General features: G+C 50.4%; 1 protein-coding gene across 5 annotated transcripts in view; it reads left to right on the top strand.

Moving 5' to 3' along the window:
• The window catches only part of SAFB2 (scaffold attachment factor B2), a 61376-nt gene that overhangs the window by 31771 nt on the left and 15375 nt on the right, over positions 1–14230 (top strand). The window contains exons 19-22 of one of the 5 annotated variants that reach the window (XR_014241210.1): positions 935–1047; positions 1194–1260; positions 1948–2094; positions 6916–7260. Coding sequence is in view for 3 of the 5 variants with exons in the window: in XM_082379214.1 (XP_082235340.1) it covers positions 935–1047; positions 1194–1260; positions 1549–1699 (331 nt within the window). In the remaining 2 variants the exon portion in view is untranslated. The other 4 variants (XM_082379214.1, XR_014241209.1, XM_082379215.1 and 1 more) reach the window with 4 other exon arrangements.

Below are 14230 nucleotides of genomic sequence, written 5' to 3' on the forward strand. Positions count from 1 at the left end.
GGTTTCTGTCTGAAACCGTTTTTAAACAGCTTTTTTGAGATATAATTCACATGCTGTGCAGTTCAGTCATTTAAAGTGTGCAATTTGATGGCTTTCAGTTAATTCATAGAGTTGTGCATACATCACCACAATCCATTTCAGAGCATTTCCATCACCCCCAAAAGAAACCCCCATTAGCAGTCACTCCCCATCCCCCTGGCAACCACTAACCCACTTTCTGTCTCTGGATTTGCCTGTTCTGGATGTTCCACACGAGTTGGAATCACACACTGTGTTGTGTTGCCTTTTATGTCTGGCTTCTCTCGCTGAGCATCGTGTTCTCAAGGTGCATCCTTGTTGTAGCGAGTGTCGGGGCTTCATTCCTTTTCAAGGCTGATTAATATTCCAGTATGTGGATGGACCACGTTTTTATCCATTCATTAGTTGATGGACACTTCGGTGGTTTCCACTTCGGGGCTGTTACGGAATCATGCTGCTAAGAACATTGGTGTACGAGTTTTTGTGTAAATGCATGTTTACCAGTCTCTTGGTTAGATACCTCGGAGTGGAATCTCTGGGTCATACGGTCGCTCTGTGTTTAACCTTTTAAGGAACCACTACACTTTTCTCCAACGAGGCTGCACCATTTTACATTCCCACCAGCCCAGTGTGAGAATCCCTGTTTCTGCACATCTTCACCAACACTCGTCCTTGTCTTTTAGATAATAGCCGTTCTAATGAGGGTGAGGTGGTTGTGACGTTAGCTGTGCTGAACACCTACTCGTGTGCTTACTGGCTGAGTGTGTATCTTTGGGAAAGTGTCTGTTTCCATTCTTTGCCCACTTCTCTCAGAAACCCTTGACAGTGGGGCGCGAGCCCCGAGAGCCCCCATGTCACAGCCTCACCTTAGAGGCACAGTGGGACCATTGTGTATCTGCCTTTCGTTTTGGCAAAGGGGTGGCCGTGACTGGGCGGAGCACAGCCAGAGGCTGGAGGAGCATCAGGAGCGCGCCTGGCCGGGTACAGTGGACGCGGGCACGGCGGGCCGAGAGCACTTGCGGTGGCAAGGTATGGGTTCACCCCTGCCTGCAGATTGGGAGGGCCTCGTGGGGAGGGACAGCCACTGTCCCAGCATGCTCCAGAGGGCCAGCTTTTCCAGGGCTTCCAAGCACTTCCAAGAAGGGAGTGTTTGCACACTCTTTCTTCTCTTCCAGGTGGTGAGAGGGGCCTGTCTGGGCCCTCGGGGCCAGGGCATGTGGCAAGTCGGGGTGGAATATCGGGGTAAGAAGTACTGTCCGCGGATAAAATTGATTTGTTCCCACTTCTCACTTCCTCTCCCTTTTTGCATGCTTGATCCACTTTCGGGGTCGAATGCTTTGAGAACAAACCCCAAAGCAGCTCTTGGCAACTTATGCAGCTAACGCTCTTCCCCGGAATGCGACCCGTGGGTATGATTTTTCTCACCTGGAAAAAGCCAAGGGGCTCTAAAGGCCACAGAGCCCTATGCTGCAACATGACACAGTGAGAACACAGGTGCTTCCGGGGCCAAACGTGTGCCTTTGTTCCTAGGCGAGGCGGCTTTGCACACGGCGGGCACGCCCAGGCTCATGTGGTGCCCTCCGGAGGCCTCGAGGGTGGAGGAGTGGCCGGCCAGGACCGGGGCAGCAGAGGCCCGCACCCCGCCCCCCACCCATACCCCCACTTCACCCGCCGCTACTAGAGCCCACCCACCCCGCGTGTCCTGGTAGGCAGATGTACTGTCGAGTCTCTTAGCCAGAGTTACCTTGAACTTGTGGAATCTTTTAAGAAACAGGCAAATCCTGCCACCGTGTTGTAGCTTAATACAATGTGAATCCACTTTTTTTTTCTTTTTTTTTAATAAATGTGTTCTTGTTCTGCCATTTGTAAGACAAGGTTTCTGTTAACGAGGCATTCCATTTTCCGTTAATAAAAGTTTATGGTTCGCAGCCGTGTGTGTGTCTCAGTGATGACAGAGCAGAGAGCAGTGTCAGCCCTCGGCGGCACCACTTTTGTTGGGGTAGCAGAGGCCGGCTCGTGTTCCTGAATTCTCACAGCTCCCAATGAAGTGGGGCCGTGCACCTCCCCGTCTTACAGGTGAGGAAATGGCTGCAGGGTCAGATCATTTGCCCAGAGTCGGAGAGCTCGTAGGTGTGGCAGAGCTGGGATGGGAATTAGGAATTCTTCCCTGAGGGGAGGGGTGTGTGCATCGGGGGGCCCTGGGACCAGCACTTCACCTCTTCTGCTGGGGTGCCTGGGGGTGTCCAGCCAGCGGTGGTGTGCGGTTTGGGGGCCTGGCTGAGGGCCGGGGATGGGGGCAGCCCCTGCCTGGCGTGAGCCCAGCTATATCCCGTCCACCCGTTTTTCTAGAAATGCACATTCGTAGGTGAAATCTCGTTTGTGATGATAAGCAGCAGCAATCTTCTTCACTAAAGACCCCTGTCTGGCCAGAGGGGCCATCTCTCTTCCTCTGGAAGGATCATTGCTGCCCACGCAGAGCTGGTGTCGGGACAGGGACTGGGTGACTGCAGGCTTGTTGGGGCAGAAGAGGGGTCCAGCCCATCTCATGAATGAGGTGGCCTGGTGGCCGCAAGACTGACCTGGGGACCTGCGCAGGGCCTGCGGGCAAGAGGGACGCTGGTTTCCCGCGAATCTTAGCCCTGGGCCGGCGTGGTCTAGATCGGCGTGTGAAGAGTTAACCCATGTGCCGCCTGCTGGCAACCTGATTCCCTCCCTCCCCTCCGTAACTAGGACAGCCACCCCACAGGCCCCAGAACAATTGCCAGTTCTCCTGGAGTCCCCTGTGTTCCTGCTGGGGTGTTTAGTTTGAAAAGAGCAATCAGAAAACCCTGCCCAGCTTGCCGAGGAAGCCCGAGCATGAAAGGCAGGCCGGCGCTGGTCCTCGAGTCCTGTCTGCTTGAATTGCCCAAATAAACACCTCATGCGCTTCCTTCACCGCAGGGGCTTTTAGAGTCATTTTCCAATGACAGGTTGGCAGGACGATGTCTCCATGGTGCAGTCGGGGCCAGTGTGGCATGTTTTCTCCTGCATGGAGAGCTTCATCTCCCCACCCTGCAAGCTAGTCTAGAAATTGGGGTCCGGGTGTCCCAAGTTGGCCAAGAGAAGCCAGATTCGGCTTGGGGTCGAGGGTGAGACCGGTTGTCAGATTTTGTCACAAGATAGGAGCAAATCCTGAAGTGCAGAGCCAGGGTTTGACCAGGGCACTGCCGCCCAGCTGGCCCGAGGGGACCCCGGGAAGCGTGGAGAGTGCGGGCCAGTCCCACCAGACAGCCTGTGGGGAGAGACAAGCCGTTTCCTCATTAACTGGGCCTAACACCGGTCTCTGTTTTACATGGATACATAGGACAGCATTGATTGGCCAAGGCTGCCGTAACTCAGCGCTACAGACTGGGTGATATAAACAATGGAAATTTATCCTCTCCCAGTTCCGGAGGCCAGGAGTGCTTGATCAGGTGTCAGCAGGCTGGGGGGCGGGTGGCAGGGGGCGGAGGGTAGGGAGGGGGATCTGTTGCAGGTCCTCTCCCAGACTCTGGTGACCGCTGGCAGTCTTTGGTATCCCTTGACTTGTAAATCCATCACCCCGTCTCTACCTCCTTCACCCAGCCTTCTCTGTGTGTGTGTGTCTGCATCTGAATTTCAGACTGGATTTAGGGCCCACCCTACTAACCTCATTTGAACTTGATTACCTCTACAGGCCTTGTCTTCAAATACAGTCACATCCCAAGGTCCTGGGGGCCAGGACCTCAACATGTGAATTTGGAGGGGGACACAGTTTACAGTTTTCATACATACAGATTTTTCAGGAATGCAACTTTGGGATAAATTGAGGGAAAACGGCTTGTCGTTTAGTCCAGAACCTTACCAAGAGTTGTTCATCGTTTCTGTGAACAGACCTGCGGGGTCTAAACACCTCCCCTGCTGCTTCTGTCCGAGATGAGCCGTCTGAATAGACCCATGCGTCTGAGCCCTTCATCTTGTACGTGGTATAACCGGGGCTTGTGCCCCAGCGTTGACAGGCTAAATTAGCACTTATCAGACATTACTTTCTTTTCATTTCTTCTGCTTGTATCTGATAGAGCATCATATGGTTGGGTTGCTGGTTGTTTTTGTTTTTGTTTTTTTAACTGTGTGTCATTAGGTTATATTAGCTCAGATTTTTATTTCAGGAGAGAAAAGGGAGGTGGAAGAAAAGACTTGTTATAAAAAGTATCTGCTAATGGACACGGGTGGTTTCCACCTTTTGGCTCCTATGAATCATGCTGCTGTAAAGACAAGTGTGCCTGTAGGTCTTTGCACAGCTGTTTTCTATTCTCCTGGGTGTATACCTGGGAGTGAAATTCCTGGCTTATATGGTAATTCTACGTTTAACTTTTGAGGAACCACCAGGCTGTTTTGCACAGCGGCTGCCCCATCTTACATTCCCACCAGCCCTGCACGAGGGTTCCAAGTGTCTATACATCTTCACCAACACTTGTTTTCTGGGTGTGTTTGTTTTTTTAAATAATAGCCATCCTAATGGGTGTGTAGTAGTATGGATAAACAAATTGTGGTCCAACCATACAGTGGAATATTAGCCTTCAAGAGGAAGGAGATTCTGACACCTGCTACAACAGGGATGAACCTTGACATGGTGCCTAGTGAGAGAAACCAGAAACAAGGACAAATACTGTCTGATTCCATTCATAGGAGGTCCCTAGAGGAGTCACATCCATAGAGACGGCAGGTGGATGGTGGGTGCTGGGGGAGGGGATGGGGAGTCAGTGTTCAATGGGGCAGAGTTTCAGTTTGGGGAGATGAGAAAGTTCTGGAGGTGGATGGTGGGGATGGTTGCAGGACAATGTGAATGTGCTTAATGCCACTGAACTGTGCACTTAAAAATGGTTAAGATAAATTTTCTAAAAAATGTTACTGAAGTATAGTTGACTTACAATACCGTGTTAATTTCTGCTGTACAGCAAAGTGATTCAGTTATACATATATATATTCCTTTTCATATTCTTTTCTATTATGGTTCATCACAGGATATTGAGTATAGTCCCTGTACTATACAGTAGGACCTTGTTGTTTATCCATCCTATATATAATAGTTTCCATCTGCTAACCCCAACTCCCAACCCACCCCTCCTCCCCTTGGCAACCACAAGTCTGTTCTCTATGTCTGTGAGTCTGTTCCTGTTTCGCAGATAGGTTCATTTGTGGCATATTTTAGATTCCACATATAAGTGATATCATATATTTGTCTTTCTTTTTCTGACTTACTTAGTGTGATAGTCTCTAGGTCCATCCATGTTGTTGCTGCAGATGGCATTATTTCATTCTTTTTTATGGCTGAGTAATACTCCTTTGTGTATACATGTACCACGTCTTCTTTATCCATTCATCTGTCGATGGGCATTTAGGTAGTTTCCATGTCTTGGCTGTTGTGAATTGTGCTGCTGTGAACGAACATAGGGGTGCATGTATAAGATGGCAAATTTTTATGTTATGTGTATTTTGCCACAATTTTTAAAAATGTTTTAAAGGTTGAGGTGGGGGCTGTTCGGTGTCATAGGAGTGAGAGCCACTGGAGTAGCCTCGGGAGATGGCTTGGAATCCAACCTACCTGTCTGCCCATGGGGAGTTAGTAGTTCCTCCCCGCTTTGGCTTCCTTAACTGGAAATATGATAGTATTTACCATAGAGGGTCTTTGCAAAGATTAAATTAGCTGATATACATAAAAAAGCTCAGAATTGCTCCTGGCATACAGTAAGCGCTCAATACATGTTGACAGGTCCTGGGAGGCCTGCAGGAAGAGGGCCTAGGGTGCTCGTGCTTTCCGGGAGACCTGTAAGATGTTTTGAGGCCTAGGGAGGAAGAGGTAAGAAACGATTGGCTCCAAAAATGCAAAGAGAAAACTGCAACATCAGAATGAATACCTTATCAAATGTCTCCACAGTTACAAAAAATGTGTCAGCTTCATCAACTGCTAAATTTTGTATTCATAAAGATTTCATTACATTTCAAAACAGCTCCTAGGTTAAATTTTCTCACTATGCAGGAATTCCCAAGCCTGCATGGTGATTGCCAGTCTCAAATTGCACACGTTAACTCTTAGTTAAATAGTTTCAAATGCAAGGGTCTAAAAAGGACTTTCGAGTTTTTAAAAGTACAGCCACAAAGTTGTCAGTTCGTGGGGATGTGGTGCTTTTTAACTGGTTTGCAGGTTGAGGGGCGGGGTCTCTACCGAGCTCTCCCAGTGCTGCCCCACCCCCATCCTCCCTACTTCGGTCACACGGTTCACAGGATGTGAACGGTGGGTTCGCATCTTAGCTCTTCTTCCTTCATTAGCTGTGTGTCCTTGGGAAAGTGACTTACCCCCTCTGAGCCCTCAGAGTTCTCATTTCTCAGCTGGGCATGATGCCTCCGCCCCAGGCAGATTTGATGGGTGACCATGTCAGGTCCAGCCTTGTGAGCTGGAGGCCTCATTGGGTCAGTGGGATGCCACTTTCTCAGGAACGGTGATCTCCTCTCCCCAGAGTACTGCACTGATTTTAGGGTTTGAGAGTTTCACACAATACCTGCAAGAGAATTGGGTGTGTGTTTCCTCTGGCTGCCATAACAAATTCACACAAACTTCTTATCTCACAGTTCTGGAGGCCAGGAGTCCTCCAATTCAAGGTGTCTGCAGGGCTGGTTCCTTACGGAGGCTCTAGGCGAGCAATCTGATTCCCTGCCTTTTCCAGCTTCTTGAAGCTGCCCACATTCCTTGCCTCCTGGCCCCTTCCTCCATCTTCAGGACGAAGAGCGCATCTTTCTCATCCCTTTTCCAGAGTCACATCTCCCTCTGACTGTTAGGGAGCTGTTGGCCGAAACCACCCACCTTGGCTAGACCCACTTGCCCCAACTGTCTCACAACAGGGGGTCCACATAAGGAACATGGTGCCGCCTCTGAAAACTGGGAGATTTCGGGAGGGGCCAAAAGGATGGAGGAGACGCCAGCCCATAATATACCCTACCAACCACCCAGAATCCTTCTCGCTGGAATCCATCTTGGCTGAGAGATGCACGCGCCACCAGGAAGGACCATGAGTCGGACCAAATATGGGCCAAGCAAGATGATTGGCCAGAGACAACACAGGAACTAACCTCATTACCATAAAACCTGAGACTGGGAGCCACGTGGCAGAGCAGTTCTCCCGCGTTCCCTTACCCTGCTGCTCTCCACCCAGGTGCCCCTTCCCAATAAAGTCTTTTGCTTTGTCAGCATGTGTGCATCTCCTCGGACAATTCATTTCCGAGTTAGACAAGAGCCCACTCTCGGGCCCTGGAAGGAGTCCCCCTTCCTGCAACATGACCACAGTTGGGAAAGTTTCTCGGATGAGAACATTTTTGGGGAGAGGGGGCGTTATTTTGCCTAGCCCACTGGAGTGTGACCGAGCCTGCGTTGGGTCACAGGTGTGACTACTGGCCAAGGAAGTGAGACATCGGTTACCTGTGGCCACAGAGACATCGCACAGCACCGGAAACCCCAGACACGCCCAGTCGCAGCTTCTCTGGGAAGCAGAGTCCATTCCTGGGAAGGCCAAGCAGAGATGCAGGCTCAGAGCCCGAGAGAACCTGAGCCTCCCCACAGGTCCCTTCTTCTTGGCCACCCCAGGACGCAGGGAGCCCCAGACCGAGGTCACGTGTTGGTAAAGTGACAATTGCTTTGAGCAGCAATGAGCAAGCTGGACTCGGAGATCCCGGTCTACGTTACTTTGCGTGTGCACCTAACCTTTAGAGTGGACCCCCAGGGTGACTTAATATGTCCCTGATACTGTCAGACCCATAACCAGGCTAGGTCACGGCCCCAGGGAAGGTTAAAGCAGTGCCAAGGCCCCCAAATCACTCCCAGAAAGGTGGGCACCCAGGAGGCTGCTGGGTTGTTACTGCACGTCCTCAAATCCACACCAGACGCAGCCGCCCCGTGTTTGCCTCTGGCGGCAAATATAGACACAGCAGAGACCACTTTGTACTACTGCACAAAGCACTGGGGGACCTGAGCTGCTTCCCCTTTCATAGAACTTCCAGGATGATGAGTGAACCAGGGTCCAGTGAGTTCAGCACAAGGTGGTGTGAGTGTGGCCATGGCTGACGGCTCTTTCTCATCTTGCAAGTTGGGGCTCAGATCCTACCTCCTCCTCCAGGAGGTCCCCCCGACCACTCCCCTCCTACCTCATCACTGTCACACCAGTCTGTCCTCATAGCATATCGTGCACACCCTCCCCTGGAATGTACGCGTCACTGGGGCAGGCATTCATTCTCCCTCGTTCTCAGCTGTCTCTCCAGTGCCTGGAGTTTCAAAACATAGATTTTATGGTTGCACAGGTGTAGTGAGGACAACAGATCAAGAGATGACTGCTACGGAAAACTTTTTTTTTTGGTTACATTCCCCAAGAGGAAGGGGAGGGCAATCCATGCCAAGCAGGGCCACACAGAGAAGCACCAGGGTGAGTCAGAGGGAGGGGAAGATGTAGACCAGAGCCTTTAAAAAATATATATATATTTATTTATTTATTTGGCTGCACCAGGTCTTAGTTGCAGCACGTGGGATCTTTTTAGTTACGGCATGTGGGCTCTTACTTGCAGCATGCGGGATCTAGTTCCCTGACCAGGAATCAAACCCGGGCCCCCTGCATTGGGAGAGCGGAGTCTTAACCACTGGACCACCAGGGAAGTCCCCGGACCAGGGCCTTTATTGTGGTTTCCATGGGAAGGAACAGGTGACGTGGGGATAAGCAGGCTTGGGATTGGGGCACCCCCGAGTGTGGGAGGGGGGGAGTTGGGGTGTGAGCTCTGGATTGGCTGGTTTGCATGTGAAAGGCACTCTAGGGGGACTTGTTTGCTGTCTCTGGGAATTAGCTGGCCCTTGGGGGGGGGCTGTCCCTCCAGGGTGAGTGAGGCCCCAGATGTCAAAGCATCAAAAACCAGAAAATAAAGACATGGTTAATACACCTGGAATGTGGTAGACACATAGTAAATGCTTATCGAATCTACGGAAAGGAGAAAGAGAGAAAGAACACAAAAATTCTGTATCTTCAAGTTTTCAGAACATTTTATTCCTTGTCTGGCCTATTGGGTCTTACGGGGCCTGGCAGAAAATTCCACTAGTTTAGAATGTCTGACGAGGACACCAAATCTTGTAGTGTCTTCAGTAAACACCAGGTGGCAGACGATTCCTGCTGAGATTGAGAGGGAGCACCGCAAAAGTTGGGACGTGTGCAGTAGTAAGGCTGCTGTTCCTGAGGAAGGACCAAGGAACACCTCTAGCAAGAGTTACCTGGGGGTGGAGGGAGGTGCTTGTTTATTTATTTTTAATTTTTAAAAAATTTTTTGGCCGTGCCACGCAGCTTGCAGGATCTTAGTTCCCTGACCAGGAATTGAACCCGGGCCCTGGCAGTGAAAGCGCTGAGTCCTAACCACTGGACCACCAGGGAATTCCCCAGGAGGTCCTTGTTTAAAATGCAGGTTCCCAGGCCCCAACTCTGATCTACTGATCTGATTCAGGCCCTCCCTCCAGTCACTCCTGGGATGCTGGCGAGAAGAGGTTTCCAGGGGATCTTCACCGCGGCCCTGTCGGGGAGGCCCCCGTGCGGGCCAGGTGACTTATGTGAGACCAAGCCAGGCCGGAGAATAAATAATCCCAGCTCAGCCCTTCGCCACCTGGATGACCTTGAGCCAGTTACCTTGAACACCTGAGTTTTCTCATTGTAAAATGGGCAGGGGGATTTCTGAGGACACAAGGAGATGATGCATTTAAAGCGCTTTGCGGGACTTCCCTCGTGGTCCAGTGGTTAAGACTCCGCGCTTCCACTGCAGGGGGCATGGGTTCGATCCCTGATAAGGGAACTAAGACCCCCACACGCTGTGGGACATGGCCAACAAACAAATAAATAAATAAATAAAATTTAAAGTGCTTTGCACAGTACCCAGCATCTAGTGGGTGCTTAGCCAACGATTGTGGTTGCATTTCATTCTCCTAGAAGAGCCAGGTCTAAACTGGGGCCTTCCGCCTCCTTGCAGACTTGGGGAAGGGGTCGGATCGGCCCCCATTCCCACCACAGCTGTGATCTATAATGTTGCCTTAACAGTTTTTCAAACAAGAGGCCTGTTTGGGCCTCTGCAAAGCTGCACGCTGCGGGGTTAAGTGCCAGCAGCCACTGATGGTGCCTCGCAGCTGCTTCCAATCCCGCAGTCAGACCCACCTCGTGCCAACCAGCCGTGAAACTGCCGGGCTCCCCACATACTCAGCCACAGAAACCTCACGTTGGGCCCCCGTGGGGAGGCTCGTAAAACGCACTGAAGCTTCCTCCGCCTGGATGCTGCCAGCCATGGTGGACCAAATATTTACAGACTCGGCTGAAATGAGACCCAGCGGGGCAGATTTCACAGGTGGCCCAGAAAAAGTCCCCTCACCCCCTGTTCTTGGGAAAACAGGGCACAGAGTGACAAGCAGCCCATTAGGCCAAGGCCCACACCCCCAGCAAGGCAAGATGGGAGAGCTGGGCTCACGAGAGCTTATCTGTTTAGAGCCAAAGGCATTTTCTGTGTGTCAGGTTCTGTGCCAGGGACGCAGCAGTGACCATGACTGAGACAGATCTGCTCTTTGGAGCCCAAGGGAGGGTTTCAAGCAGGAGGTGGAGTGAGCCTGGCTTCCTGAAGGAGGTGACTGGAAGGGCATTCCAGGAGAGGGAACAGAATGTGCAGGAGCCCGCAGGAAGGAATAGGTGCAGCACCTTGGAGAAACTCAGCAAGCAGGAATGTGGGTGACTTGGGGTCAGAGTGATCTCCGAAGTCCTGGGCAGGTCAGGGATCAGGCCACCAGCCCACAGGCCATGGCATGTTTCAGCAGGGTTCAAGGGTGTCCGTCACTGTCTCTCCCTGGGCCCTTCCTTGCTTGGGGGTCCAAATATTCACTGGCCCTGCCCCCACCCCCCATGCAACCAGCACTTTCTGCCTCTGGGGAGCCAGCAGCCGCCAGCCCTGTGGAAGGTGGGCTCATGGCCAGGTTATCTGGACAAAGATAACAGCAGGGGAACCCCGTGCAGCCTGCAGGCATGGGATCCCCTCCCCAAGGACCAGAATATAGGAAGTAGGAGCAGGCCGGCTACAAAGCTGATGAAATTGTTCATCACTCTCCACCTGGACTGAGTCATGGATGGCAGGAAGTGCCAAGATGCCATGGGGAGACAGGGCACGGGGGATGTGGCTAATGGGGGGGTAGCTCAGTTATAGATGAAGAGGTGGGGGGAAGAGTGGGAGAGAGAGGGAGACAAAGAGATGGAGAGATACAAAAGAAACAGAGCTGTAGAGAGACAGAAAGAGACAGACACAGAAGGAAAAAGAGGCAGCAACACACAGAGAAGAGAGACAGAGAGTGAAACACAGAGAAATAGAGACACACAGACGCAGAGAGAGACAAAGCTGACACCGATGGATACCGCGGGACCCAGAGACCCGCAGAGATGTTGAGCCGCAGGGGCTGCTGTGCCCCCTGTGCCCACCGGGTGGCGCCAGAGAGCTACACGCTGCACCGCAGCCGTCCCTGCCTGGCCCTTCCTGCAGCCCGAGTTCCTTTCTCTCTGCCTGCGGTTCCTCTATTGCTCCACTGCCGCCTTAGCGGGAGGCCCGGGACCCCAGAGTGGGGACGGAGGTGGAGGCTGGAGTAGGGGCTTCCGCAGGGATCGAGGGTGTCCAGAGCCCCCATAAACTGGCCACCCCCCGCCAAGGCTCTGTGCATGTCTCCTGTGCGTATCTGTGCTTGTCTTGGAGTGTATTTGCATTGGTCTGTGTGTGTGTGTGTGTGTGTGTGTGTGTGTGTGTGTGTGTGTCTTGGGGTGTGCATCTAGCCAGTCTCTGTGTGTGTCTTGTTTTGTCTCAAGGTGTGTGTGGTGTTTGTGTGTGTGTGTGAGGGGCTGTGGGCGTCTCTGTGTGTCTGATATCTCCATGCCCCCAGAAACCTGACACTCTCTTCTCCTCTCACCTTCCCTGGCAGCTCTGCACGGAGTCACCCAAGAAATTTGAGAACCAAAACATTTATGGAGACTTAATGGTGTCCAGAGTCTCTCCTGGGATGCCAGAGGAAGTGCTCCCTGGAGTGACAAGGATGGGTGTTCATGGAGCTGACTGAGCAAGATTTAGGTTCTGCTAAACCCAAGCACCTACTTTGTGCTGCTTTCATGCTGTGGACTCAGTTTCCTCATCTGCGAAATGGGCCTGAAATTAATACCAGCCTCATAGCATTGCTGTGAAGTGATTAAGTGAGTTGAGGTTTGTAAAGCTCTTCAAACACTGCCTGGCACACAGCCTAAGGACCTAGTAAGTATCAGAAATCATCTCTTTTGATCCTTTTAACTACAAACACATCCATTAACCCATGGGTCAGTGGGAGCCCCTGAGAACTTTCCACTCACCACTAGGGATCTGAGGGTTGTCTTAAAGACCCAAATAAGTGGATACTCAGATATCTGCCTGCACACAAACTTCCCTTTTGGTCTAGTCCACTGGTTCTCAAACTTCACTGTACAGAAAAATGAGAAGATTAGATCATGATGGATATATAAATCAAAGCCAGTTGCTGTCCCAAACACCAGGGACTCAGCAGTGAACAAAACAGACAAGGATGCCTGCCTTAGCAGACTTTCTGTTCTAGTGGGGAAAACATAATAAATGAAGTTCATTTGTCACTCAACAATGGTGAGTCATGATAATTAGTTACTATCCATCAATTTGCTTTCGATAATTTTGCCATCTTGCCTTCCAGAAAGATAGTACTAACTTACACAGTAACAGAGGTGAATGTCAATTGCCTTGTAGCCTCACAGAATCTAATATGATCAGATATCTTTTTTGACTATTATAGTGAGAATTCTAGAGTGGTTAAACACTTTTTCATGTAAGTTTTCGTCTTTTTTTTTTGTTTTTTTTTTTTTACAATTTCCCATCTATGTCTTTTGTGTGTTCAAAGTGGCATCCATGTTCTTTGCATGTCTCTATTCTTATTTATTTCTCACAACTCTTTATATATGAAGGATGCCACTTTAAAAATGTTACTGGCAAATAGCCTTTGTTTCTAATAGAGCTAAACTGGAATAACACAATTTATCAACAGGGACCACCATGAATCCTCATTTGTCAGACATCCTAGCAATGAATTCCTTACGAAAACCCAGTGGAGAGGGACAGATGGGTCCAAGAAATAGTAGCTAGGAAGAGAGCATTTTGACCTGAGACAAAGCCTTTCTCAGCTCCTTAGCTGAGAAAATGTATCCATCTTCTGAACTGGATTCAGCACTGTCAGGGACATTTCTTTTTCTTTTTTTTTTTTTGGCCGCACAGCGCAGCATGTGGAACTTCCCGGACCAGGGATCGAACCCGTGCCCCCTGCACTGGAAGCATGGAGTCTTAACCACTGGACCACCAGGGAAGTCCTGTTAGGGACATTTCTAACATATAAATTAGATTTTTGAAGCCACTCCCTTGCTTCAAACACTCCCATGGCTCCTCACTGCCTTTAGACGGAAATCCAATCTCCTCTCCACACCCTTCCCAAAGCCACCCCCAAGCACCACATTTTCCTTTTTGCACCGCCTCCAGATAGAGAGGCACCCTGAGCCTTTCCATTAACTCACTCTTGCCATGTTCCAGGGGCTCTACCTTCAGGTGTGGCTTTGGGAAAGTGATTTCCCTCTCCAAGACTCAGTGTTGTCATCTGAGAAATGGGATAACAAGTACAGACCTCATAGGATTGGTGGCAGGGACCCATGGGATAACTATTTGTAAAGCTTGATGGGATGTCCATTCGCTTTTTCCAAAGCCTTTTCAGCTTCTCCCTGGGAGGTGGGGGACCTTGGCAAACAGATGCTCCTGGGACTCACTTTCTTGATCTTAAAAGGAGGATATAAAGTTAGTACTATCACTGGTCTAGGGAGAGCAAACTCACTCAAGGAGTGAGTTGGACCTAGGGTTATAGGGAATTCACATCCCTATCATGGAGGGTCCACAGATGCCACTAGGATTGGGGGCCCAATGGAGCGTCTTTTTAAAAAAAATTTTTTTATTGATGTATAGTTGATTTACAATGTTGTGTTAATTTCTGCTGTACAGCAAAGTGACTCACTTATACGCATATATACATTCTTCTTTATATTCTTTTCCATTATGGTTTATCCCAGGATATTGAACATAGTTCCCT

This window comes from Balaenoptera borealis (assembly GCF_965194805.1).
Source record: "Balaenoptera borealis genome assembly, chromosome: 2".
Lineage (NCBI taxonomy): Eukaryota > Metazoa > Chordata > Mammalia > Artiodactyla > Balaenopteridae > Balaenoptera > Balaenoptera borealis.